A 26582-nucleotide genomic window follows, 5' to 3' on the forward strand; every position below is an offset into this window, starting at 1 on the left:
AGAGTGATGCTGGTAACGGAAAGTCTCCTGGGATATGGAGGTCCTACCAGGCAACCAATATAACCAAGGCTCTCCTGCAACTTTTGTAGCTTTCTTTTCTCTGTCCCCTGCTCTCTCTGCGATTTTGGCTTAGATCAAGCGTAGAATGTGTTCGTTTAAGGTTGATTTCTAAATTTACTCTGCTGAATCGAGATTGTTTGAGTTGTTACTCGGCGGCCTTTTCACTGGGTTTCCGGATGCGCAAATAAAATTGCCAGAGTTTCCCCGGCCATGACAATGCCGGTTTTGCAACTTTGGAGTTTGGACACAAATATGCATCAAAAACAGCGAGTGCCTTTCGTAATTTAATAATGTATTTCGAAGCAGATTCGAGACCGACGCTAGGTTCAGCTAGCTTTTAGGCGTGAAGACCTACGACTGCGGCTTGTTTAATAAGCAGCTTCGGGATGGGGTTCCCGGAGGTGCATCCGGATCCAAGCTCGGGCCCTCCGCCGAAGCAGAGACTTGGCACGGCCCGAGCACGGCCCCACCCAGCGCTTAACCGAGCCCTAAAAATTTACTGGGCACACTTTTCTCAAAATCCTTATTACTTGAGCTCCCCCACCGCCTGCAACATCCACTCGGTCGCTATTTAACTACCCGACACGCCCACACCGAAAGGCGCAGGATATCAACCTCTTTGCGTCCTAGATCACCACGGTCACTCTCCGCCGATCCCGACAGAGACAATGGCTCCCATCGCAGTATGTACCTGACACCGCTTTGCTGTTGGCCCAGTCCGTCGAACCAGAACCACCCTCTGGTTTCGTGACGGATCATGGCGTGAAGCAGTAGGCTAAGTCAATCTCCTTCGGGAGTCAAACAGAAGAAGTCTGGCGCCAAAGGCAAGGGCCCCAAGGTGACCAAGAAGGTAAGTCGGCGCGATGAATGATGGTCCTATCCGAAGTTTTGCTTTGGGGTGTGATACTAAGGCGTGACCCTGCGTAGTTCATCATCAACGCCTCGCAGCCCGCCAGCGACAAGATCTTCGACGTCTCGGCCTTTGAGAAGTTCCTGAACGAGAAGATCAAGGTCGACGGTCGTGTCGGAAACCTCGGCGAGACCATCAAGATCTCCCAGCAGGGCGAGGGCAAGGTCGAGATCATCGCGCACAACGAGCTCTCTGGCCGCTACCTCAAGTACCTGTACGGACACCTGTCAACTGGTTGGAAACACGATAACGAGGATGCTGACAGAGATGCCACAGAACCAAGAAGTTCCTCAAGAAGATGCAGCTCCGTGACTGGCTCCGCGTCGTCTCGACTTCGAGGGGTGTCTACGAGCTCAAGTTCTTCAACGTCGTCAACGACGAGGCTGAGGAGGATGAGGAGTAAATGGCTGGCCATCTGTTTGGAGTTCTTTCGGGATCATACGGCCGGGATACCAAAGAGAGGGGGAGAAAAAAAAAATGGGGTTCTAAACGGTTGTGCATAGCGGGTATAATGGGTCAATGAAGACACAAAGCCGCTGTCGCGGTCGCCAAGGCGTCAAATGGCCGAAGCATCCCTAGTCCCCTTTTATCGTCTCACTGGGTATCATGCATATGTGACAAAACCACCACTGGGAACCACCGAACGAGCCCTGCCATGTCACTCAGGTAGTGCCCGCATCGCCGCCTCGAAAGCAACCAGCGCCATGGCGTTCGCGGGAAACGCTCTGAGGAAGCACGGCAAGAAGCCGCGCCAGTATCCTATGGCGCCGCTCTCCTTGTATACCGCCTTAGCGGCGTCCTTCCACCGGGGGAACCTCCTCACGCCATCATTCAGCCCACCCCCCAAGGGATCCGTCATGATGCGCTGCTTGACCACGTCGCTGGGGTAGCTCATGACCCAGAAGACCTGGGCGCTCAGCCCGCCCGCCCAGAAGTTGATGACGGGGGCGCTCCAGCTGGTCCGCTCCCGCATCCACCTCGAGAAGAGGTCGTAGCTGCCCCACCAGAAGAAGAAGAAGCTCCGGAACAGCAGGGTCGCCTGCAGCCCGTGGTAGACGCCGCGGATCCCGTGGTGCCGCCACACCTTGGCCAGGCAGTCCAGCGGGCCGCTGTACAGCCGCTCGCTCTTGCGCGCCGCGTACTGGATCTGCAGCCGCGCCTTGACGTGCTCGACGGGCGCCGCCACGAAGCTGACTGTCGCGCCCGCCATGATGCCCGCCAGCCCGTGGCCGTGCGCGGGCAACGGCGGGGCCGGGAGCGGGGAGGTCGCCGCCTCGTCGTCGTCCGGACTTGCGCCCCGCCGCCCGCCCCCGCCGCTGAATACCGTCTCGCGCAGCACCCGCCGGTAGACGGACAGCGAGCCCAGCATGATGCTGTCCATGAACATCCACCCCACCAGCGGCGGGGTGGCGCCCTTGTAGAGCCCGAAGATGCCCTCGTGCCGGAGGGTCTGGGTAAGGCATTGGAGGGGTCCCGAGAAGCGGGTTTGGGACGAGGTCTGGAGGCGGACTTTGATGGTATCGAAGGGGTGGCCGACTATTTTTGGTCGACGCCCCGCGGGGGCGGGAAGCGGGGGTTAGGATGGAGAGCTGAAACAAAGGCTGGGAAAGGGCGGCATACCGGAGAGCTTGGCTATGCCGGAGAAGACACCCGCTACGAAGCCTTTGTAGTTTTTGGTGGTGGTGTTGTGGCTCGTGGTTTGCGCTTGCGGCGGCTCCGGAGCCGGAGTTTGGGGCTGCATTTTCACGTCGGCGGCTGCCATTGAGATTGTTTCGGAATGGTGGGGGGATGGGACGGAGGAAAGGTGGTGGTAGTCTGGGCGACTACCGCGTCGCGAAGTCGGCACGGCTAGGGGGCGCGACTGTATGCAGTGGAAGACATTCTCGGATCCGTGGGTTGGATGTGATATCTCCGGGAAAAGAAATACATAACGGGCGATCAACACCCCACTCATGCGATATCGGACAGGGGCAGCTGTGGGAGCTCGGCTCTAGCGGGGCCGGCTCCGGGAGCACCCAGATTGCCGGCACCTCGATTGAGCAACAAAGCTTTGTCCATTCCAGGTGTGGTGAAGCTGTTGCGAATACAATTGCTGGCATGTAGTGCCGCAGTATATTAGGTTATATATGTATCTAGCCGTTGCCATGCCGCGGACTCAATTTTGATGTCCCAATGTTCACACTAACGGCAGACCGTCACCTTTCCATCGACTCCAAAGAAAGGGGGTATCACGAATCCTTTGTCTTAAAAAGTCCCTCCTCCTATTATATTAGAACCTCTTCCCCCACACCAACGACCCGCCCAACACCCGCCCCAGCACATAGCCCCCATACAAGCCACACAGAATCGTAACCGGCCACTTCTGCCACTCCCGGTCCCAGTCCAGCGGGATCGGGACGGCACCTAGCCACGCGCCAACAAGGCCGCCCACCAGCCCGCCAAAGGTCTCATCAAATGGCGCCGAGAAGCCCCCAACGACCGCCCACGCCGATCCGTCGACGCCGTGCACGTAAAAGAGCGGGAAGAGGGCCAGCACGGCGAGGTGTGCCGCGCAGAGGAGCGTGTGCGCGCCATGGGTGAGAAAGGGCGCGCCGAAGAGGACCATGACGGCGTAGAGGAAGGGGGTAACGAGGAGGGTCAGGATGAGCGAGAGGAAAGAGGTCTGTGAGGCATTTGTGTTAACAACATTCTAGATTAGCATCCTAGTGGATGGGAGTAGAACAAGGAAAAATGGGCAAGACGGAAAGAAGGCGATAAACTCACAGCAATCGCATTTGGCCCCGTAGCTCCCTCATTCCCAGCCCGCTTCTTCTCCCCCGGCCGGGGCTTCCGCGCAGTCTTTGCGCCCTGCGACCCGGCGACGGGCAGGCAGACGACGGCGTATGCCACCTGAAGGGCCGCCGCTAGCGGGAGGGTGGTGGACATTGCTGAGACTGGGTCGGCGACGAGGGCGCGGAACCGTACGGCGAAGAGGCCGGCTAGGAGGGCGGAGAAGGCGTGGCGCGCGCTTTGCGCGAGGGGGGTCTGCGTGATCTGGACCGGAACCAGTCTTGTTGTTTGCGGTGGTGCGGCGGCTTTTGCGGGCAATGTTTGTGCTTGAGCAGCGGTGCCCTTGGCTATTGTCGAGGACATTGTCACCGGGTCTACAAGGGGCATTGGACAGGTGGCGGTGGATGATTAGACGTGGATGTGGTCGAAAGGAATGGGGATGATGTTTCTAAAAGTTGTCGCTCAATTAGAGATGGGCACATTGGAAGCTCGGCATTCTCGGTGCCTAACCCTAACCCTCGAACATCCATCGGCTTTGATCTCTTTGAAGGGCAGCTTATCATTCACCAGAAGCACCATTTGAAAGAGATATCTGCATTGATCACCGTTGCCCCCGTCATTCTCACTTCGGCTCCTGCGCCGGGATGAGATTCCGCAGCGACAGATCATAGACCACATCCTCAACCTTCTTGACGGCATACTTGATCGAGTCGACCCGCTTCCGCAGGATGTCATTCTTGAGATTCAGCACCTGGAATCCGGCATGCAGGTCCTTGATGAATCCGCTGATTTGCACGGCCATATCGTTGTCCCCAAGTGTCACCGAGTTGACCGACAGCCGGCCGAGCTCGTCAATAACAGAGATCAGCCCCAGAAGGTACTCCTCGATGGTGATATGGAATGCATCGCGGTCCTTGAGGTTGACGGGGACTGCATGGCCGTTAGTCACTGCACAGGGACACAGATCAAACGTGAGAAACCAGAAGTTACATACCGCCAAACACCCCTCCCACGTCCTCCAGCGTTAGCAGGCGGCCGACCTCGCCTGGCTTCGACTCGGTCGACATGCCTCCCAGCCAGGCGCACAGCAAAACCGTGGAGATGGCATCCTGAACCATGCGCGTCCACTTGTGATTGTACCTTTGGAAAACGAAAAAGAAGAGAAAAAGAAACCAATTATCAGCACGCCTGTCCCATGACGAGGCAAAAGTGCACGACTCACTTGTAGTACGGATACTGTGACGCAAACGCAGACAACCTGCTAACCGTCTCGATCTCCTTCTTGATCCCGCCCTCGACCTGCTCTAGCAGGGCCGCATCTATCCTCAGCTGTCAGTGAACGGAGGGTAATTAGATAATGGGCACGGGGTATAGATCACAAACATTTCGATCTCGGCGTCGAGTGTATCCGCGAGAGCACGCCTTGCGTAAAAGACACGTGCTGATTCAGGTCGTCAAGGATCTGGTCTAGTTCCTTCCGGACGCTGGTGTCCTCTTCGATCTTGGACTTGAGCTGGTCGAACAGCGCGGGGTCAACCATGGGTGGCGCCATCTTTGACAGGACGGGGTTGCTGCTGTTGATGTGAGCGGGGGTTGGGGTGTTGGTGCCCGCCCCGAACTGTGTAGATTTTGGGTCGAGCGCGTGGAGAATTTCCCAACTGCTCAGAGAGGATTTATTACGTAGGCAAGTAAATATTTGCGGGAACGGTTTGAATGACAGCAAACTTCTCTTGAGATTTACCGTACCTGAGACTAGTACGTAGTGGGAATCCGGTTATACAGTCATTTTACTAGAAGTGCCGTCTTCAATCGCAGGTTGGTTGCTGTCATCATTATTGAACCATCACCCCCGCGGCAGCTCCCAACCCTAACCCTTCCTATGCTACGCATCAGGGGGAGGGGGGAGGGGAAGACCTGGGCAGGGAGACTTGAAATGTATGCTCAAATAAGCCTAAGCTGATAATATCAGACTGCAAATTCCATTCTGTGTTTGCTTTCTGTTGACCACCCAAAAAAAGAGCATACAAATAAACTATACAAACTCTTGTTATCAAAGGCGGAAAAAAAAGAAGAAAAGAAAACAAGCAAAAAGCCTTCGTCGTCAGTTGCCCGACAAACCAGAAAACACACCGCAAAGAAGCCATCGAAAACAAGTCATCAATCCGTCGCCGTCAACATTGCCGCCACAAATTCCCCTTTGCCCAAGACATAATAACAAAGCTCATCCCTCGTCATCATCCCGTCGTGAAAGTCGTCGACCGCATTAGTCCATCACTTCGTCCTTAAACGAAAGAGAAACCGCATTCGTCACTTGTCATGATCCCCGTCACATCATCCCTTCTCCGTAGACTCGACTCAGACTCAACCACTCGAAGTACTAAAGAAGCGCTTGATGGCAGCCCGTAGGCCGCTCTTCTCCTTCTGGAGCTCCTTCTCCCTCGCCTTCTCCCGCTTCTCCTGCCTCTTTGCCCGATGAGCCTGCGAGTCCGGATCGCCGCCGCTTGCCGACGATGAACCTGCCGTCATCGCCTCCTCGCCAACCGAAGTGCCAGAGTCCTTTGTCTTGTGCTTGGGCGACACGGCCTCCTCGTCAACTGAAGCAACCGAGTCCTTGGTCCTGTGCTTGGGTGGCGTCACCTCTTCGTCGCGGGCTTTGCGGGCGTTACGGTCCTCCGACCTGCGCAGTCTGATGCTACGCGTTGTGCCGGACCGCCTAAGCTCAGGCTGCGATGTCTTGGACGATGAGGGTGGGTGGGTCACAGCTTCCCTAGAGCCGAAGTTGGATTCAAGTACGCTCTCGCCGTTCTTCATGTCAAAGAACTTCTTGCTGGCCGTGGGGGTCGACGTCTCGGTTTTGGGCTCAATGCTTGCCCGGCTGTGGCGGCGCGAGCTGTGGTGATGATGGCGGTGCTCCGAGGGGCGTTCAGAACGCTCACGAGGCACCGAGCGCTCCTTGTCCCGGTCAGTCTTCCCGGGCGAGGCCGGGGGTCCTTCGCTGGCCTTCTCAAGCTCGCGCGCACGGCGCCGCTCTTCCTTGCGCTTCTCATGAGCTGCCTGCTCCTCGGGTGTGCGGTGCCTCCGGGACTGCGGGCTGCTCGTGTGGTCCGAGAAACCGCTGTCTTGTCTGGTTGGAGTGCGCGGGGGCTCATCATCGCCACGGGAACGAGTCGATGTATGGCTGTCGGATCGGCTACGGTGGGAACGCCTCGAGCTCTCCTTGCTTCCGTCACGGCTGTCACGGTGAGAACGATGGCGAGAAGAGTGGTAGACATGGCGCCTGGTCTTGGCATCATCGATCTTGGCTCCTTCTTTGGGTTGGTCTTTGTCGTCTACAGAGAGGTCAGCAACAGGACTAGGAAGGTCTCCACCAAAGTCTCTGGGTTTGGTTCTTCCTCGCTCTTGGTCCTTGGAGAATGGGTCCTGGGGAGATGAGACGAGCATCTCGACATCCTTCCCTTTCCCTTTCGCGTCAGAATGCACTTCGGTGGAACCATGGACATTGGATCCCGGACTGGCACGTTTCGGACTTCCCGGGGGACTGAGGGCCTCGGCGGTGGCATAGATGACGACTGCGGCTGCAACCATTTCCTCAGCTTGCTTGATGGTGTTTCTCCGCTGTCGGCGCAGGCTGCGCATCCGGCTTAACTGCTGAGCCACAGGATCATTGAGGTCAGGAAGAACGAGACCAGGTGTGGGTACGCGGAAGTCAAGAACGATTTCTCCTTGGGTGGGTCCTGTTCCTTGGGTTGTCGGCCTTTGGGCAACCAGAGAGCCATCGTCAGTTATCGTTCCCTCGGGGCCAGCAGCAACATCAACAATAGCAGACCGCGCAGCAGATTCCTCACCATCCTTGGAAGAAGCTTTCTTCTTGTCTTTACGCCTCGCCGCTTCTTCTAGGGCTGGTGTGTCCTTCTCCACAACGTGGAAGGACTCAGAGAGCGGGACAGTATTGTCCACAACCTGAGAAGATCCCATCGAGACCAGCTTGGCTTCCTCAGCCAGCCTGCTTTGCGATGGAGGTTCCTCGGGTTCGGCACGCCCTCCGGGAATCTCCTTGGAAGAGACGGGCTCTAAAGCTTCGGGTCTATCAAGCTTGGCCGCATAGTCCTCAAGGCGCTCTACCATCAACGGCGCACTGGACTCTCTAACAGGGAGATTATGCGCAACCAGGGCGGTAGCAGCTCCGGCAATGCCGACGACCCCTGCACTAACGGCAATTTCCTTGGCGTGCGAGCCATCGACGGCTGCAACGTCGCCATTGGCTTCCTTTGGCGCTTCCGGCAGGGAGAGAGACGTTTCAGTGGGCAGCGTAAGAGTTGTCTCTGTTGGCAATGGGTACGTCGTCTGGGTCCCGAAAGAGAGGTTCGTGTCCCTAGGGTCGTAATACGGGGCAGTGTCCTGGACCGGCCGTACATCAACAGGACTCTGCTCGCCGGTTCTGTAGTCAACGCTGCCCTCGACGGCACGGGGTGCCTGGACGGTGTCATCCTCGGCAACATCGCTCTTCGCGGAGGTCTTCTCATCAATGACAGATGTCGCCGGGGGGGCATCGGTCTCGGGAGCGACAATCTCCTCCAAGGAAATCTCCGGCACTGTCTGAGGAACGACCTCATGGGCCAAAACAGAGGCCTGAACGATCGGTGAGCTTGCTCCTTTGCTATGCTCGGCCTCGCTCTTGCCATCTACCACTTGCGCATCAGCCGGGCTGTGCGACTCCTCACTGAGCGGCGCGGTCTCAGCAGCAGCCGTCGTTTGCTCAACAACAGTCTCAGATTCTGGTGCTTGTTGCTCAAGGGCTGAGGTGTCTTTAGCAGTCTGAGGGGCGGTTGGCTGCTCGTTGGGAGACTCGAGGACTTCAGATGTCGCGATATTCTCGACGACTACCGGGTCCTCAGCTAGCTGACTGCTCTCGCTGCTTAGAATGACAACAGACTCATCAACCGCTGCCCCAGTGTCAGTTTTGTCATCCTGCGGCGGCAGCTGTTCGTTGTGAACCTGCTGCAGAGACGCGATAGATTGGTCAACGACAACGGGCTCCTCGACGAGCGCGGTCTCGGCCTGTTCGCTCCGCTCGCTGGCCTCAACCAAGACGAATTCTTCCGAGGCTGTATCCGTTGTAACTTTCTCAGCGTCAGAGGACGCAGTTTCGGTCGAGATCTGGACAGCCTCCTGTTCTGAGGTGTCCTCTGGTTCGCCAGCCTGAACCTGCTGAGGTTCAGTAGAGGCGCACAGCTCGTCCGTCTCGGTGTCGGCAGGTACCTCAGGGAGAGAATCGGACTTCGTAGCAGGCTGGATAGCGGCGGCAACCTCGTTCTCAGGTGCTAGCTCATCCGACGCCTCAACAGTGACAGCATCGGCAACCTCTACCACCTCGGAGGCACTCATGTTGTCGCTTGGTTTTCTGGCGATCTCCGCCACACCCGTAATAGTTTCACTCTCGCAGGGCTTGGCCTCCAAGGTGCTGCCGGCTTCAGATGCCTCAATAGTTTCTTTACGCCCAGCTGGAACATCTTCCTCGTAAACGGCTGTCTGAGGAACGATGGGCTCGGCGTTGGCATTGAGTGTCTCCGTGACGTTGGTCTCTTTGACAGTGGCCGGTTCTTGAGAGGTGACATGTTCGTCGACATTAACGAGCTGCTCATCATCGACAGGCTTTTCAACGACGGCAGCGTTTTCGGCGTCAGCAATCTCCTTAACGTTAGCAAGCTGAGCATTGGCGGCCTCGTCGACCGTTGATTGGACTTCGGCCACAGTCTCGGAAGTATCATCTGTCTTGGTATTCAATTCGACAACCTGCACTTCCTGCACGCTGCTGGCTTGCTCGATGTCGGCAACCTGCTCAACATGAGTTGGTTCTTCGGCCACAGAACACTCATCAGCGTCGGTGGGCTGCTCCGTGCCGATCTGCTCATCAGTGTTGATGGATTTCTCTGACTCAAGGGACTCCTCAGCCACAGCAGGCTCGGTGAAGCTCACGGGCTCATTGACTGCGGCTTGCACCTCAGACTTGTCCTCCTGGGATTGGGCAGGCTCCGGATCAGAAAGCTCATCAGCGACCTTCGACTCTTGGACAGCGTTTGCGACGTCGACGACGGGTTGGACTTCGACCTCGGCAGGCTCAGCAATGGACTCCGACTTGTCGGCAGGATCGGATTCTGCGGCGAGCTGAGGAGTCTCGGCGGGGGTAGGTTCTTGGTGAGAGGGCGACTCATCTGCTACTTCAGCAGCGGGTTGCACAACCTCATCCAATACGCCCTCAGACGGTTCTTCGACATTCTTAGCAACCGGAACCTGCTCTGCGGGCTGCGACACATCGTCGCTTGAAACTAAGGTCTCAACCGGGGCAGCATCCACCTTCGGCTCAGGTTCCTGACGGGTTTCCGGCTGCTCCTCCGAGATGGCGGGTTGCTCAACCACCGCAGCATCATCAGCAGAGGATGTATCGACCATGACAATCTCGGTGAGTTCAGGTGGTTGCATCTCGATATTGCCGACCGCGACTACATCAGCCGGCTCCGGAGCAGTTTCTCGCACGTTGTAGGATTCGGATTCCTCAACTGGGTTCTCAATAGTGGCATTGACTGCGGTAGGCTCCTCAAGGATTAGGAGAGGCTCATCGTCGTTCGACCTAGCAACAGCAGTGTCGACAGAGTCGCTTTCCTCGGCAGTAGGAGTCTCCTTTTGGAGGGTTGAATCTTCGCGAGCTGGCAAGACTGACACAGTCGCGAATTCGTCCTTGACCACTTCAGCGGGAACCTGCTCGTCCAATTGTACGGAGACATCTGCGTCAGCAGCTCCAACAACAGGCAGTTCAGGAACGATCTCCGTGTTGACCTCGGGGTCGAGTGACGCTGCCTTGCTGTCTGCCTCATTGACCTGGGCTGCGGCTGCTGATTCTTGCTCTTCAGCTAAGGCCTTCTCATTTTCTTGATCCTCCACTTCGGAAGTAACAGCTTTCTCCTCAACGGCATCGACAGAAATGGGCTGTTCGGTCGAAGGAACCACAATCTCCAATTCATCAGCCGGCTGAGCAACATCCTCGCTGCTTTCTTGGGCGATGGTTGAGCTCAACTGGTTGGTCTCGGCACTAGATGCGCTGGGCTCTGGGAGCTTTGCATGCCGCTCGGTAGTTGAAGCGAGAGTCTCCTCAGCGCTGGTTGCCGTAGGAACTGGTGTCTCCTCGCTCGGCTTGTCCTGTTCTGTTGGGTTCTGAGCTGCCGTGAACACCATTCCAGATTCAACCCGAGGTTGGTTGCCGCTGCTCTCTTGAGTGCGCTGTTCATCACTCTTCTCCGTGTTGATAACTCCGCTCTCGGGTGTGATCTCAGCCTCAAGCGGAATGGCCTCTGCGGTAGTTCCCTCAGACGCCATTTCTTCCTTCTTTCCCTCTATGACATCCTTTTCTCCAGCCGTATTACTGAGATTAAGTTGATCAGGGGTATCGTTGTTGATTATAGCAGAAGTCGTTGCACATGCGTCCAGGGTATCGTGGGTATCTGGTTGTCGCGAGTCCAAGTCCGTGTCCATGTCCGTTGGCTTTGAAATGCATTCTGAAACCTCTCCTGCCATGCCACTGCCACCAGGGGTATCAAGCAATACTGGGTGTTCCTCACCTGTAGCCTGTTTCTCCACTGCCTTCTGCTCGCCAGGGATCGGTCCAACCCTGTCTTTACTCTCGTCCCCCTCTTCCGCCGGCGTCCCCTTGGCTTTCCCTTCGGGCGTGGGGGTTGGATCAGTCATTTCTGTGGATTTCTCATCCTGGGCCGACGCAGGAGTAGCCGCTTTCTCGTCAACTTGCGTCTGCTGCTCCTCAAGTTGGCTAGCCTTTGTCTCATCGACAATAGCCTCCACGGCTGCGGCGGAGGGCTCATCCTTGGGAGCCTCGGGCTCAGACTGCGGCTCCGCCTGCACCTCCTCGGTGCCTTCAGCAACCTCCACGCTGCTTCCAATCTCGGGTGCATCGACCTTAGGCTCCTCAACGGGTTCCGCCTCAACGTCAGCATCTGCCTTAATCCCTTCCACAGTCTCAGATTTGGCCTCCTCAGCCAATTCAAGCTTAGGCTCCTCAGCAGACTCTATCTTGTCGGCTTCGGGCGTGTCGGCCTTGGCCTCTTCTGCCGCCTCAGACTTGGCCGCCTCAGCGGTTTCTGTTTTAACGTCCTCGGTAAGTTCAGCCTTGATTTCTTCGACTGGTTCAGGCTGAGCCTTCTCGCTTGGCTCGACCTTTGCAACTTCGACGGGCTCAACCTTGGGCTCCTCGGTGAATGCAGCATTGACGTCCTGCTCGGCCTCAAGTTCGGGTTGTGCCTCCGTCTCCGCGGGCTCTGCACTGGATGCTTTTGCGGGCTCTTCCGGAGCTTCAAGCTTGGCTTCCCCAGTCTCGAGTCCCTCGATCTTGGATTCCGCGGTTTCAGTCTTGGATTCTTCAGCAGCCTCAGCCATAGCCTCCTCCGTGGCAGCTGCAGCTTTCGCTCCCTCCGTAGAGTCAACTTTAGTCTCCTCAGCGGCCTCGGTCTTGGATTCATCCGCAATCTCAACCTTGGTTTCCTCTTCGAGTTCCTCGGGGGGTTCGACCTTGACGTGCTCGGCAGCTTCAGTTTCGACCTCCTCTGTAGGCTCTGCCTTAGCCTCCTCTATAGCCTCGACGTTGTTTTCTTCAGGGGGAGCAACTCCAGCTTCCTCCGCTGTCTCGGTACTGGGGGCCTCAACGGGCTCAGCTTTCGGGTCTGCAACAGGGTCGTCCTTGGATTCCGTGGGCTCAGCCTTGGATTCTTCAGCCTCGACCGATGGCTCTTCGGTAGGCTTGGCCTTGACTTCCTCACTAGGTTCTGCGTTGGGTTCTTCGGTAGGCTCCGGTTCAGGCTCCTCAGTGGATTTGGCCTCGGACTGCTCGATGGGCTCAGCCTTTAGCTCTGCGGCAGCCCCAGTCTTAGCCCCCTCAACAGCCTCGGCCTTAGCCTCCTCAGCGGTCTCCGGATTAGTCTCTTCAGTAAGCTCATTATTGGCATCGGTGGGCTTGGCGTTTGGCTCTTCGGCGCGTTCATTTTTAGCTTCCTCAGCAGATTCGGCCTCAGGTTCCACGACGGACTCGGTATTTGGTTGTTCACAGGCTTCCGCCTTGGCTCCCTCGTTAGTCTCAGCCTTGATTTCCTCTACCGTCTCTGCCTTGCTTTCATTGGCAAAGTCGACCTTGGCCTCGTCAACAGGCTCATCCTTCGCCTTGTCGGACTCAACAAGTGGCGGATCTGCAGGCTCAGCCTTGGTCTCCTCGGCAATCTCGGCCATGGTCCCCTCAGCGAGCTCCTCATTGGTTTCTTCGGCAGCCTCCATCTTGGGCCCTTCCGCAGGTTCCGCCTGCTCCGCCTCGACCTCCTCTTTAGCCTGTTCTTCAGCCGGCGTTACCCCTTCTTTGGCCGTAGATGACTTTTCAACAACCTCGGATACTTCAATGGGAGCTGGAGGACACTCTGCCTCCTCCACAGCGACCGGAGCAGACGTTTCAGTGGCCTCCTCCGGTTTTGTCTCTTGAGACTCGACGAGAGCAGGCTCCTTGGGCTTATCTTCAGATGTGGGAGCTTCTTGCTCCGCAGCTGGGATAGCCTCGACCTCGGGCTTGCAAGGTTGCTCACCCTGCTGAACAGAGCTGCTTTCAGCGGGCTTATCAGCCTTGTCGCTCTCAGCATTGGCGTCGGCGGTGACCTGAGCATGTTAGAACACTGAGCTTCCTCGTTTAGATCGGGGTTCATTTTTACCTCAGCCGTGCTAGCGTCTTGCGAAGACTCGGTAACAATGGATTCCCCACTCTTTGTCTCTTCCGCCTTCTCGGCTGTAGGCTCTGAAACAGTCTCGGCGGTCTCAACTGTCTGTGCAGATGCTGCTTCCTGAGCATTGTTTGACTCCTTAGACTCGTCCGACTCAACCGCAGGCTGAACCTCAGCAACGGCCTCCTTGACCTCAGGGAGATCCTGAGAGGCGGCGCTCTCTTCGGCAGCGGGTGTTTCCCTAGTGACAATTAGTATTTCCCAGAAGCGGTGTATTAGCAGCGGCCAACTTACTCAGTGGTCGGCGTGTCATCTGCCTTGGGCGCCTTTACGGGGTCCGCGCCATCCTGGGTAGCACCATCACTCGTTTCGGTGGCAGCAGTGGGTTCCTCCTTCGAGTCCTCGCCCGACTTGGATGGAGCGGCTGGCTCCTCCTTCGCTTCGCAGCTGGGTTCGTCCTTGACCTCAAGAGCAGCTACAGGCTCCTCCTTAGCCTCAACAACAAGTACTTCCTCAGCTTCGGCGACGGGCTCAGCAACAGGTTCCTCCTTGGCCTCGACCTTGGTTTCGTCCTTGGCCTCGGTTGCGTCTTCGTTTTCTGCTGCCTTAGTTTCTTCGGTGGGTGCTACGACAGGAGTGCTCTCCGTCTCAACAGCTGAAGGTTCCTGGACCAGTTCAGGCTCCGAAATCGTCACCGATTTCTCCTTGTTATTCTCATCGTCATTGGTGGCCGCCTCCTTGCTGGCTACCTCCGGCTCGTTGACCGGCAACTCTTGGGTATCTTCTTGCGGCTTTTCAACCTCTGCCTCGGGTTCAGCCTTAGGCTCGACCGCTTCATTGGTAGATGCCAACGGCTTCTGAGCCTCTCCCGCCTCAACAGCGGCTTCCAGGCCGTCTTCAGAAGGCTTCTCAGACCCGGTAGCAGCCTCAATCTCGCCCTTGTTATCGGAAAGAGCCGGAGTTCCATCGCACTGCACCTCCGCAGCTGGCTCCTCTCTCACAGCGACGGGCTCAGCCTCGGTCGAGTTCGTCTCCTCTTGCTTTTGTGCCGGAGCAGGCTCTTCGACGGGAGCAGAACCAGCGTCCTCAGTGCTCTTTGTCTCTGCCGTTTCAGCAACCGCATTCTCGGAGCTCTCGGCAGGGGGGGCTTCGGCGTTCGAAGCCGATTTAGCGGGCTCTTCGGTGGCGTCAGTACCGTTGGTCTCCGTCGCTGGTTGTTCGGACTCGGTTTCAGTGGCGATGGCGGCAGTCGCCGCAACAGCAGTCGCGGCAGCGGCAGCAGCCGGTGCATTGCTCTCCTCGACATCGGGTTGCTCCTCGCTAGACTTCTCATCCTCGGCCTTGGTAGGTGATTTTGGCGTTGTTTTGTCCTTCTTGCCCTTGTTCTTCTTCTTGTTCTTCTTGCTGTTCTTGCCACCGGTTGACGCCTGGTCCTCGGGCTCCTCCTTGGGTTCGGGCTCAGGCGCGGGTTCGGGTTCAATGGCCTCCTCTACCGCTTTGGAAGTCTTTGCTGCCGCCTTCTTTGCCGCCTTCTTCTTGTTCTTCTTTGCGTTTTTGGAGAGAGGGGCTGTAGGTGGCATGGGAGTTGCTTCTACAGGGGCTTCCGCTTCTGGTTCCACTTCTTGCGGCTCGCCTTGCTCAACTTCACCCTCACCCTGAGCTCCATTGTCTAGGCGGGCCCATCAGCAACCATGCTCATTCTATTGTTCACTGGCGCGACAATGAACTCGGCAACAAAACACTTACTCTCACGGTCTACCTCGGGCTCATTGTCATCGTCCGACTCCGAGGGCTGGAAGTACTTGACGTCTCCATACTTGGCTTCCTGCACAGAATTGAAGTCGGCAAATTGTACTTGGTCATACTGGGTCTGGGACCAATGAAGGCCCGCCCGGGAGGGACAGAACTCGACATCTTCGCCTGGGATGCTCATACTTGTGGGACGTCAACCTCTGCCTTGTCGGAGGGGATCTCGACTGTGAGGACCTGAGGGGTGCTCTTATTATCCTCCATGCAGCGCGATACGATGCTACTACTGCCGGCGGCTGTTCGGGGCGTGGTCTCGGAAGGCTGCGGAACACTTCCCAGAGAAGAGGTGGGGCGCCGGGTCGTAGCTGGCAGACGGCCAGTGGCCAGGGCCTTTCAATATATGTATGCACAACCGGCGTGCACAGCCGGGTAGTTTTTGGGGTATCACAGCCTGCGGTTGGCTGCGACGATTTCTGGTATCGATAGTAAACAAACGGGTAAGTGCGCTTCTGGGCGCGGGGATTGGTGTTTCTGCGTGGACAAGCGCAGGAGGGTGAAGAAGACACTTCACAGTTCCCGCCGTGTGGTTGGAAAGAGGGAAGAAAAAGATTGCAATTCATGGACCAAGGGGAACGGGGAATTGGGACGAGGGGAAGAGAGGACGAGAGGCAATTGCAGAAGGGGTCCCCTGTGAACGCAAAGCCGAGGGGCAGGTGCGTGAAAAGAGCATTGGGTCTTGGCAAGAACAAGGTATCTCACGGCGGGCAGCCCACCCCCCCGTCAACAAAGTGCAACTTTAACCCCACGTAAGGCAAGGAAACGGCTTCTCAATGCGCGGGGTCTTTTGAGGCCCAGTGACTGGATTGAGACCTTCGGCATTGGCGCAGACCGCTGCAGTGGCGCCACGTCGCTCCCGGGGTTGGACGGCAAGCCCAAACCATCACTTGAACCAGAAGTTATCACAACGAAATGAGCAAGGCCGCTGCCCAACCGATAACGACAGCCATGACCGGCAGGCAAAGCCTGCAAATCACAATGGCCGCCCCGTGAGAGATGGTCCTGCCGGAAACTGAGACAGAGTTCAGATGTCTGGTGATCCAGCCTATCCACAGTGCTGGGGCTCCGTTCATGAGCAAATATCAGACCAATCTCGCTCGCGGCTCCGCGGACATGAGTGAGCCTCATGCAAGATGATTGGCCGGGAAGAATTGGGGACGAATTGGAGAATTGGCGCGACATTGGGCTGCCATGAAGCCATCCATGGGACCTTGCCATTACCTTATCGGCTGAGGTTCTTTCTTGCTCGGGAAGCCGGTGCGAGGTGGCACGTGGCGGCCGGACGCCGACAAATCAGACGGGAGCGGCATGGAATACCCCTCCGGGCGGAAGGTGAAAAGACACCTCGATGGCGATGCCCCGTTCCGACAAACACCGAATCTAAACGGCGGTGGTGATGGTGCGTGTGATGTTACACCGTGTGCTACGTGGTTGTCTGCTGGCTTCTCGCTTGTGGGGATCCATGCAGGCCTGGCCGGTCTAACCGTGACGTACCTTGGGAAGTGGGTTCAGTCAGCGACATCGGGTCCATCCCGTGGGGCACCAAGCATCCCACTAGCGCAGCAACCCGAAAATTTTCTATGCCCAGTTTGATGCTCAATGTCGCGCAGATGACCATATCTTAAAGGCCCGCTGGATTGGCAGAGAGTGGGACCTCATAGAGAGAAGAACGGGAATTGCCAAATGAAGTTGACCGGAGAGAACACTTGCAGATCAGTTTGTTAGCCACAAGACTTTCCAGGGTCCGATGACTGCTCCAAATCTGCGCTAGCCAAGCACCCCAGTCCGATGTTCCGGGCTAACAGTTGAGCAACGAACGTTGGACTGGCTGTGGGAAAACCAAACCCGCATCAATGTGAACATGTGAAACCGCTGGATTTCGGCGAGGAAATTCCCGCTTGGTTTTCTAGACGAAATACTTATGGCCTTACGTTAACATGGAAAAATCGAGGTCTTCAAAAAAGCAAAGTCGAGAAAACCATGCAATGGAAAAATGATTGGTCCCCAGGTATTAGTACATGCCAAGCTCAACCCCGCTCTGTACTAATCCATGTCACCGGTACGCGGGCTCAATCCGAGAGCCTCAGGATTTCGCCAGCGAGGCGTCTCTAACAGCTGACCATGATCAACACAAGGTACCGACGAGGTAATGTCCTGTTTAATACTAATCTATCTCAGAGCCCTACCGCGGCTTGTTGCTTGACCTATCCATGCTACTAACGGCCGTCATTGAGCTGTCTGCAATCCAATGTTAGGCGATGAATTTGAGTTGGTCTGCAAGACAGCCACGCCCCAGATGAGGCTGGGAACCGGGAGAATACGGATCCTGAGACTCGATGTTGACTGGTCAGCCGCCTCGACGGATGGGGCTTGTTGATCTCGCTTCTGGGGCGAGGATGAAGAGGTGATGGATCCAATGAGTAAAAGGCGGTGTGTGCAGACCCCTCATCGGCGAGGTTGGCAAGGTATGTCTTGTGAGAGGGGTTGATCACGCCGGGCGCTCTCAGGATCTGTCGTAGCGGGGAGGAAGATGCCATCACAAGGTTCACCAGCCAGGGCATCTTCTATGTAGCATGCCAATGGAGCCGCGAGGCTAGCATTGAGCGCTAATAAGGCGCCAAGGCTTCATCGGACCACGCCGCAAGCAGTATTGGTAAATCTGTGGTTAGGTGAAATGCCGTATCAAAGGACTCTGCGCGAGTTGCGCCCATACCTACATCAAAATCTTGTGAACCTCGAAACGCCAGCCCCGTCGCCTCAGAGGTAAAAACTCCAAGGATAGTGGCTAATACTGATGAAAGAGATACGGCCAACCCCATCTCCCGGCTAACGTCTCCGGCCCCTATGATTCGTTGGCGGTTCCCACCGTGTCAAAGCCGCTGTCACTCCTCTGAGACGAGCGCCCCATACAAAAACGCCACCAGGTATCCTACCCCGCGCAATGCAATGTCAAGGCAGCGCGGTCTTCTGCCAAATCACCCAAGCTCACATGGCCATCTCAGCCTGCAATTTCCTGAGCTCCGCCTCCTCGTCGTCTTCTTCTGCTGCAGTCGCCTTCCCTTTGACTAAAATGCCGTTAGTACAGCAGGCTGACGTATGGCAGGCATGTCGGCCGGGGGGGCAACTCACTTTCTCCATTCGCCACAGTCGGCAGTAGGACGGGGACCGTGTCATTACGCATCTTGTCGTCCAGCTCCTGCTGCTGCAGTTCTTCTAGCTCTTGAATCAGTTCTTCCTCGTCGGGTTGCTCGCCGATGGCGATGGCGCTCATTGCCTCTCCAATTTCCATGTTGATCCGGTTGTATTCTTGGAGTTGGTCCCTGCCAATATGTCAGCGCTTATTCAAATATCCATCTATGAAGCCGCAACGCGGTGTGGAGCACATACATCGTTTCGTCGACCTTTCCAGGCGTAAGTTTACCGTGTATTTGCTTCATTGCAACCTTCGCCCTCTCCATAGCGATGTACGCCTCCTGGTTGATGTTCGCCGCCTCGATCGCGCTAATCTGCTGCTCGATGGCACCGATGTGGTTTAACGTTTGCTCGAGGTTGTGCTCGTGGAGCTTCTTGCGTTTCAGCGCCGCCATTGCCGCTATCATAGTATTCGTATGTCAGCATCTACCAGCAGAGCACATCCAGAAGGACGTCGATCGACGAGCTTACCTTTTTTATTTGATGTGACATTATTCTTCGCTATCTCAACCTGCGCGTCTATCTGGGTTTGGAGGTATTTCTCACGCTTCTCCAGCATCTCCAGCTTGCTCCGTAGATCGATGATGACGTTTTTGGGACTATCTCTCTGCTTCTGGGCGGCTCCGCCGCCGAACCAACCCAAGATGCCTGACATGGCAGGGCTTTTTTCTTTTCTTTTCTTCCTTTTTTCGAAGCAGAATCGGTAGTAGGCGGTAGTTATCGACGGTAATCAGTGGTCGACGCTGAGTTAAACGGCAGATGAGTTTGGCGTTGGGCGTTGCGAAGCGCACTCCAACTGACCAGGTTGACCGATGACGCCTCACCAGGTTTGGCGGGGTCGCAGCCTAACTTGAGGCAATGGTGCAGCCACTTGCCGAGGTGCGGGAAAGGCGCAACAGGCCGGCTGGTTAGGATTTGTAAGTTCGGGCGACTTGAGAAAATAGAAGCCAGGTGCTGAGCTGACGGATGCACTCGAATAATGCGCTGAATCTGAAGAAGGCTGCCTATCAGCGTTGGGATGCAACACGCCGCCAACAAGGTCACGGCAATGTCGAGAGCAAGATTAACGGCGCCTTGACAGCAAGCCTGCTCGGGCCCCGAAGTTCAACCGGGCGATCATGTGATCCTCTTTTACGATGACTAAGCGGTCGAGGATGGGGGATGATGCTGGTAGGCTTGGAAGGTGCTACCAATACTCAGAGCTTCGTCAGGCTTCTCTGGCTTCGGACCAACACTCTTAAGTATTCCATTTCGGAATGAGCCAAAACTTCTGTTCTAAGTTACCATCATGTCTAATGGTCCTCCGCCGTCGCAGCTGTGCCTGCTTTCGACTTTGCCGCGGAAACAGGTGGGAGACAAAGTGAGATTCCTGGGATGGTGAGTGTTCTTGCTGCATGCTATTTTGTCCTGCCAGACGACTCTTCGGTCCCTTGCCTTTTGAACTCCCTCAATATCCCCTGTAATATTCTCCTAGGGCCAAACTGCATACCAAGGCTATGCGCTTCAGATTCGCTCCCTGGCTGGAGGTTCAACAACCCACTAACAAAACCACTTCAGCGTAAAATCCTACTCACCGATGTCTGGAATCCTGAGTTTACAGCACCGTCTGCCTAAGGACACCAGCTCCGTCGTCGCGCTGGTGGACGTGAACCTCGTTCTCGAAAGTCTAGGAGTAGAGCAGACACGCAACGGAGAGTGGGTGAACGTGATCGGATACATTACAGATACCAACCATTCAACCGACTGCAAAGGGCCAACCGCTGGGCATCCACGGATTTCCGTTCAGGCCCTCCTTCTCTGGTCGGCTGGGCCCATGGATACGCAGCGGTATGCGGCGTCGTTAAGAGCCCTGCACCCCGAGAAAAGCTGTGCCGGCCGTCGGAGCCCGTCTTGAGACAAAATTTGCCTGGCTGAAAATCTTTGTTCTCGAGGCAATTCGCCCGCTAGGCGATCCAGCGGTAAAACGCCCTATCGCCGTATTCCAAGGCACGAAGCATACCTTGGCTAATATTCGATCGCATGTGCTCGGCTTGCGTCCCTCATGTGGATTCTGAGCGTGGCTGTAAGCTCATGCTTCTCTGGAGCTAGAGCAGCAGCCGGACTTCCAGCAAGTTGCTCCAACATACGCCGCGAGACCACAGCCAGCGAGCAGCTCCAGCCCAGCGCCACCGTCTTACAGATGACTTTACTTAAAGTCACGTTTTCGCTATTTCCTAATTTTTTTTTTTTTTTTTTTTTTGGGGGAATGGATACGATGTCTGCATGGCATCAATGGTAGTCACGTCCTCATCTGGATTGACCTCTTGGAAGGTAACAAGGGATTGGGCACCGCTACCAACACCACATTGACGTTGCAGAGTCACCGTCACTGCAAGGCCGCCACGGCATCCGCTCAATACCGAGTGCGCGCTGTAGCGCTGCTCACGATATACCACCTCGCCCCTCCTCAAATCTCATCATGTCTAACATGCACGAGGATAGGCGGTAATCCGATTGGGACTGGGCCACTCAAAATCCGGCTAGCTCTTCACGTCGGTTGCAGCATCCGGCATACGTATGCAGTCATCCGCCGGAGTTAGGAAAAATGCAGTGTCTATTGGGGCTTTGGCATGCCAGATGGCACAATACTGCTGGTCTGAACGCAGAGGCTCGCAACCTCCATGCCACAGTTCGGTATAGCAGCTGCGTCCTAGGCGGCTATGTAAAACATTCGGCTCGCCAATCGTCCTCCACCGTGCTCCCTCCTTAACCTCGAGCTCCGCCCACGACCGTGGAATGGTTGAACACGGCATGGTACGATTCTGGTTCTGCCCCTGCATAGGAAATCGCCGGCAATTCTTCAGTTGAGTCCCCCACGTCGGTCGCTTGGAGCCAACAAAAACGCCCTGTTCGTGGCGACGCCGGAGCGGGGATACGTTCAGTTTCGACGCCTCTCGTCGCGTCGACTTCTCGACTCATTGCGTCTACGGTCCTCTCTTCTCCGCCTAGCCGAATCACTCGTGCCAGCCTTGCCTATGACAACCGGCTGGTGGAGCGGCCGCTTCAAGGTTTTGCTTGAACCGCCGGATGTTCTTGCCGCCGCCTGCCTCTCCCACATCTCTTTCGACTTGATGCAGATATCATCTATTTGCTCCTAGAAGGGGTCAATCGTACGGTCAATATCAGGCTCTTGTCGCGTAACGGGTAACTCACGTCGGTCAGGCAAGGTCCTGGTGTGGTGATCAAAAAGCCATCCTCTCCCTGAGCTCGTCAACCGCCAACCCCTCTCGAAGTATGGGGAGAATCTGCCTACGTCTCGAGTGAATGACCTCACCGTCGCCTCGGGTCCCAGATAATACTGGAGCTGCTGGGTGATGACTTTCTTGTGGATATCCAAGTGAGGGATCCAGTATTTGTTCATGGATGACGAGAACGACATGTTGTTCGGAAAGCTCAAAATGGCGTTGACAGGTAAGCCGAGGAGGATCTTGTTCCCTCGTGTTTCTGTGGTTGAGATCAAGGGGAAAGAAGCCCTTATTTATGTGTCGTTCCAAGCCGTCCGTCGGCCAAAGTTGGCCAGTCGAGATAAGGTTACGGCCGACGACGCTTCCAGATCAGGTCACGAAGTATCGTATTATGACCTACACCGCTCAATCAACCGTAACCACTCACATACATGTTGATGCAAGTCCGTGAATGGCACAGTTGGTGGTATTCGTGATGGGCAGAGTCGTCCCTCACTGGCTGGATCAGCGTCCGCCTCACTTTCCGCCTCATTCGCCCCTCCCCTCCTTCGCATTTGTACTGCCTTGTGAGACACGCACATACAAATACACATATACACACGCGTTGCATCCATTCCAAATTCGTTTAAGCTAGTGTTAGTTGAGGGAAAGTTCCATGCGAAAACAGGCACCCATGGTTTGTTACCCACGTCCGGCTCATTAACGAGAACCTGGTGATATAGGTTCCATGCAGCCCTATCGACATCTTGGCGAACTGCCACTGCAAAGCTGGACTGTGGCTTGATGCGTTCCCCGGTTTGCTCTTCACATGGATGACGCCGCTGACAAGCGTGGGGTGGCAATTTCTGGCATGTTCGGTTCCTGCACGCAATGCTATCCGCTGATCTTTCCATGCGGGTGGATTGCCACAACCTGATCACGTTGCGTACAGCACCGTGTCTCCTTAGGTCAATGGGGGTTTGATGAATAGATGCCACCTAGTGTATTTCCTTGGTTGAACACAAGGCCCCATCTATCTTACGGTGTCTAATCACAGGTTGAGGCTTGCTGTTGATCCTGCGGGTTTTCCTAGAGAGAATCCCTGCTCTTCAGCCTCGTTGCAGATTCCTTGCACCTTGCTTCATAATGCCGATCTCCGCTCTTTTATTGTCTCTCTACTATCCTGGTCCTAGCATTTCAGATCGTGCGTGCCTAGGGAGTTAGTCCAAACAGTCAGGCAACCACAGACTTCTGATTCTCCCCTTGCACCTAAATGTGGATAGTCACGTACGCCACGCCGAACCTGGGAACTCTGGTGCACGTAGCAGGCGGTCCGCCTTGCTCTGCTCGCCTATCCAGTTGCTCGGATTCTGTTCTGAGCCTCAAGCAGGGTGTCTGATCAACGTGTTGTGGCCCAACCCGTCGGCATTGTATAAGTGGCATGGTTTATTGGGCAATATCTGAACCACGCGAGAAGCGGCAACTGGGTATCGGGCCGTGGGATGTCTAGTAGTGCGTCAAGACGGCATGCCCAACCCACATTGCGCAGCATCCCCAATGCTCCCCTGCGGCTTCCTGCCCGCCGGTTTGAGTGGGCGAGCGGCCAAAGGATTCGGGCACGTCGGGGCCGCAAGACCACCGCTCGCCCTGACGGGCCAGAGGATCAATGCGGGTAAGGGTTCTAGATCGGTCTCGGTGTTTTGACGTTGGGGGTTTCTCTTTGGTGATGCCGATACTTCTGCGGTTCTGGCCAATGTTTGTTGACTTTTGTTTGCAGACGGGTGACGTTGCTGGATTGGCTTGCTCCGGGTGGGATGCTGCACGACTAAGTTTTTGTTGGTTTTGTATGGACGATGGACAGGTAGATGAATGGACGGGACGGCTTGAGACCGGGGAAGGCAAGTCATGCCCGCTTACCCCTGAGTTTACTTACGTGGCTCGAGTGTTTGATGTTTACTTTGCGATGTTGCTGCAACTTGCATGCGCTCAGCTTCGTCGGTCCGTGTCGACAAGCCGAATGACTCTTGGTTATGTTTACTTTCCCACCCTCATCCATCCATGGCGTTGTAGCGTTTTTGCTTTTCGCCACTCCGCTCATGATGCGTCACTGGTGCCAATGGATGGTGATGGGGCGAGAAGATCGGCGGATGGGGACCGGGTCAAGGGGTTTTGCCTAGCTAGCGATTGTGCGTTGGGCTTAGGGCGTCGTAAAGCATTGGAGCTTTCGTCATCTGCATGTCTTCGCGCGGGCTGTGATACGGTAAGCTCCTGCGTGATGTTTGGCGGAGTCGCTATTTGCGAGGCGCGGGTCAGGGGTTTGGATGGCTGGTTGAAGGTCGTTCCAGCAGTTCGGGCACGCCTCATTTCGAGGGTTAGCAGTCACTCGCTTGGCAGGAATTGAGAAGTCATGAGAGTCAGGAGAAGATGTGATCGGCTACGCGTAGCTGGTCATTGTCTGTAAATTGGACGCTCACCGCGCCCGGAGCGGGGCCGAGCGGATAACGACTAGGTTGACCTTGCTGGCGAGGCGGGCTAGGTTGATACCCGTTGTGATGATCTGTCTTTCCCATCCGGCATCAAAGCCCTTACAGCCGCTCGCCGGGGATCAGCGACAAGGCAGCCTGCCAGCGACGTACATGAGTAATGGACATTCCCATGCATCTCCTCGGATAACCACTACTACAAGAGCTGTCGGTTAGATTCCTCCGTGGAGCGAGACTCCCAGGCAAATACGCAACGAGGGTCTTCGTAGCCGGTTACCTCTGACACACGAAGAGAGTTAACCCCGTAGCAGCTTAGCATTCGGTTCCCCGATCTCATCTCAGGAATGCGTTCTGTCAGAACTTTAACTTTGGCGTCCTCACTTAGAGATTCTATTTTACGATGGCCACCTTTCTTAACAGCCGATAGAGTACCTTATGTTCTCCCGTTAAAGTGAGAGACTATAACTTGATGGGAGGAGAACATCCTTGCCCAACCTGGCGTTGCTATGTCGAAGCGAATGCAAGTCATGTATAGCGTGACAACTCTGCTCGACCGAGGCCAACGACACCGCCATCCACACTGCCTCTTTTAGGAACGAGAGATATGTAATCTTCACCCTTCACCTTCGCCTGCTGCTCTGCTACATCCCAAAAGGAGGTAGTCTGAGCCAAGATACTTTCATCCGAGGCGAATACTTTGTTTTTTTGGTGCGTTTGGAGGTATAGCCTGAATAATAGTTCAGGCTGGGCACCGTTTCATTCTGCGTTGGGTACTAAGAAGTAGAACTTCTTGGGATGATGTTCCCTATCTTGAATGGCACGATGTGGATTAAACATCACAGTACACTTGGCGGGCGAGGGTAGGCAAAGCAGTCGGTAGATATCTCTGTAGATTTACTCGTAACTTGTTTCCCGGCTCTCCCAGAATACATGACGTTAGTACTTATTTCGGTAACCTGAGTATCGAACATCGCTTGGACCACAGTGTCAAGGAATAGCTGCTCAGGTTAAGGATACATTGTCGACACAACCTCTCAATGGTGATACTCCCCACTGCAATGTTCGCACCAGCCCTGACGTTGTATTACCGTTGAGGTAACGGTACCGGGTGGCAACACGACCTTGTGTAACGAAGAGATGCTTGCCAACCTGCCACAGCCATTCCTCAGTCCAATATGCAAGTCGTGCTTGACCAGTGGATGACTTTTTGTCATTTTAGCGGGAAAAGGGACTGTGGAACTACTTACAGGACTGGGAGGTTAGTAACAGAAGGTCGGCCGTGTATTGTGATAAATCCCGGAAATACATCAATATGGCACAAGCTTCTTGCAGAATATCTGGCCGTTGCGTACGCGCACGTGACCGATAAGCGAGCGAGAGATTCCCAGGCCGCTTTCTTGTAATTACATTTCTGGTAAACTGTCCGTCACTCTCTTGCTGAGCAACCTTAGCTGTGTTAGGCGGTTGTGGAGCAAGCGGCGGCGGCGAGCCGTCCGATCTTGGTACAGTACATGCCGACCCAACGACAACGGGAGGAGTCTATGGAGAATCTTGGCGTTTTTCCCGACGAAGCCTGCCATAAGCAACGACTGATACAGGGGACCATCCAGGTAATATCGTTAATCCCACGGATGCGCAATTGCTACGACTGGCTGGCTGGAAGGCAATGGTGTCTCGTGGAACGGTCTGATGTACTCCGGCCGCCCGTCATTCCCGTTAGCAACTTTACATGTTTAATGCCATCCGACAGATAATACATTGCTATTGTTCATGAATACCTTGGCGAAAGCGAGAACGAACCGGATGTTGTGCAGAAAGCACTGGAGTTACTTGGCTTGCTGGGTTCGGGCACACACTTTTGCCAACTGGGAGGAATTGGAAGAGTAGAGGACTTGTCAATTTTGCTGATATCGTAAACCGGCGCTTAATGGGTGGCACAAGCAACTCTCTGGACCGAGAACGACGCGCTGGATGCTGGGTATGTAGTAAGCCTTCCGGCATCGGGAGCAAGCCAGCCGGGCGAATAGTTACCATTATTACAGCGCCTTAGATACTGACGTCAAGGTCACATTGTGCGTTCCCACGTCTTAGCTAACACTCAAGCCCGGAGGAATCCACAACGGCGGAGAAAAAAAAAGCACCGAAATGAAAGGAAACATGGAATTGACGGCAACTATGTGGTACACTTCTCGAGAACCATTGATATCCAAGATTGAAAGTCGGATGCACAGATCTGACTCAGGATTGACGCCAGTGGCTTGACTTGGCAGATGACTTGCCGTCACATGCTTTGGCCAGATGCCAAGACCATACCCCAAGCTCCTCATGCATGAACTGAGGCATGCAGAGAGGAGCTTCATTTAGGGCCTATCTGCATATCCTGTGGGAAGAGGCACAT

The 26582-nt window shown here is 55.5% G+C and overlaps 6 protein-coding genes across 6 annotated transcripts; 1 reads left to right on the forward strand and 5 right to left on the reverse strand.

Moving 5' to 3' along the window:
- Window positions 1–728: 728 nt before the first annotated feature.
- Window positions 729–1373, forward strand: rpl22 (60S ribosomal protein eL22; the record flags this gene model as incomplete). The annotated part of the gene is made up of 4 exons (XM_071059657.1): window positions 729–743; window positions 866–910; window positions 988–1184; window positions 1247–1373. 4 exons carry the CDS (start codon window positions 729–731, stop codon window positions 1371–1373), a joined length of 384 nt encoding a protein of 127 aa, XP_070915758.1.
- A 255-nt stretch (window positions 1374–1628) lies between these two features.
- MFIFM68171_04238 (uncharacterized protein) lies at window positions 1629–2732 on the reverse strand (the record flags this gene model as incomplete). The annotated part of the gene is made up of 2 exons (XM_071059658.1): window positions 1629–2506; window positions 2591–2732. The coding sequence occupies 2 exons, from the start codon at window positions 2730–2732 to the stop codon at window positions 1629–1631; spliced, it is 1020 nt and encodes a 339-aa protein (XP_070915759.1).
- A 507-nt stretch (window positions 2733–3239) lies between these two features.
- GPI11 (Glycosylphosphatidylinositol (GPI) anchor assembly protein) lies at window positions 3240–4126 on the reverse strand (the record flags this gene model as incomplete). Its single annotated transcript, XM_071059659.1, has 2 exons — window positions 3240–3632; window positions 3734–4126. The coding sequence occupies 2 exons, from the start codon at window positions 4124–4126 to the stop codon at window positions 3240–3242; spliced, it is 786 nt and encodes a 261-aa protein (XP_070915760.1).
- Window positions 4127–4361: 235 nt separating this feature from the next.
- On the reverse strand, window positions 4362–5291 carry tsn1 (Translin-1; the record flags this gene model as incomplete). The annotated part of the gene is made up of 4 exons (XM_071059660.1): window positions 4362–4669; window positions 4734–4879; window positions 4962–5058; window positions 5123–5291. The coding sequence occupies 4 exons, from the start codon at window positions 5289–5291 to the stop codon at window positions 4362–4364; spliced, it is 720 nt and encodes a 239-aa protein (XP_070915761.1).
- Window positions 5292–6100: 809 nt separating this feature from the next.
- On the reverse strand, window positions 6101–15433 carry MFIFM68171_04241 (uncharacterized protein; the record flags this gene model as incomplete). The annotated part of the gene is made up of 5 exons (XM_071059661.1): window positions 6101–8368; window positions 8426–13438; window positions 13492–13741; window positions 13795–15169; window positions 15247–15433. 5 exons carry the CDS (start codon window positions 15431–15433, stop codon window positions 6101–6103), a joined length of 9093 nt encoding a protein of 3030 aa, XP_070915762.1.
- A 2858-nt stretch (window positions 15434–18291) lies between these two features.
- SNF7 (ESCRT-III subunit protein snf7) lies at window positions 18292–19153 on the reverse strand (the record flags this gene model as incomplete). The annotated part of the gene is made up of 4 exons (XM_071059662.1): window positions 18292–18371; window positions 18436–18626; window positions 18694–18898; window positions 18970–19153. 4 exons carry the CDS (start codon window positions 19151–19153, stop codon window positions 18292–18294), a joined length of 660 nt encoding a protein of 219 aa, XP_070915763.1.
- Between the last annotated feature and the right edge of the window lie 7429 nt (window positions 19154–26582).

Source organism: Madurella fahalii, assembly GCF_045866475.1.
Source record: "Madurella fahalii IFM 68171 DNA, scaffold_2, whole genome shotgun sequence".
Taxonomy (NCBI): Eukaryota; Fungi; Ascomycota; class Sordariomycetes; order Sordariales; genus Madurella; species Madurella fahalii.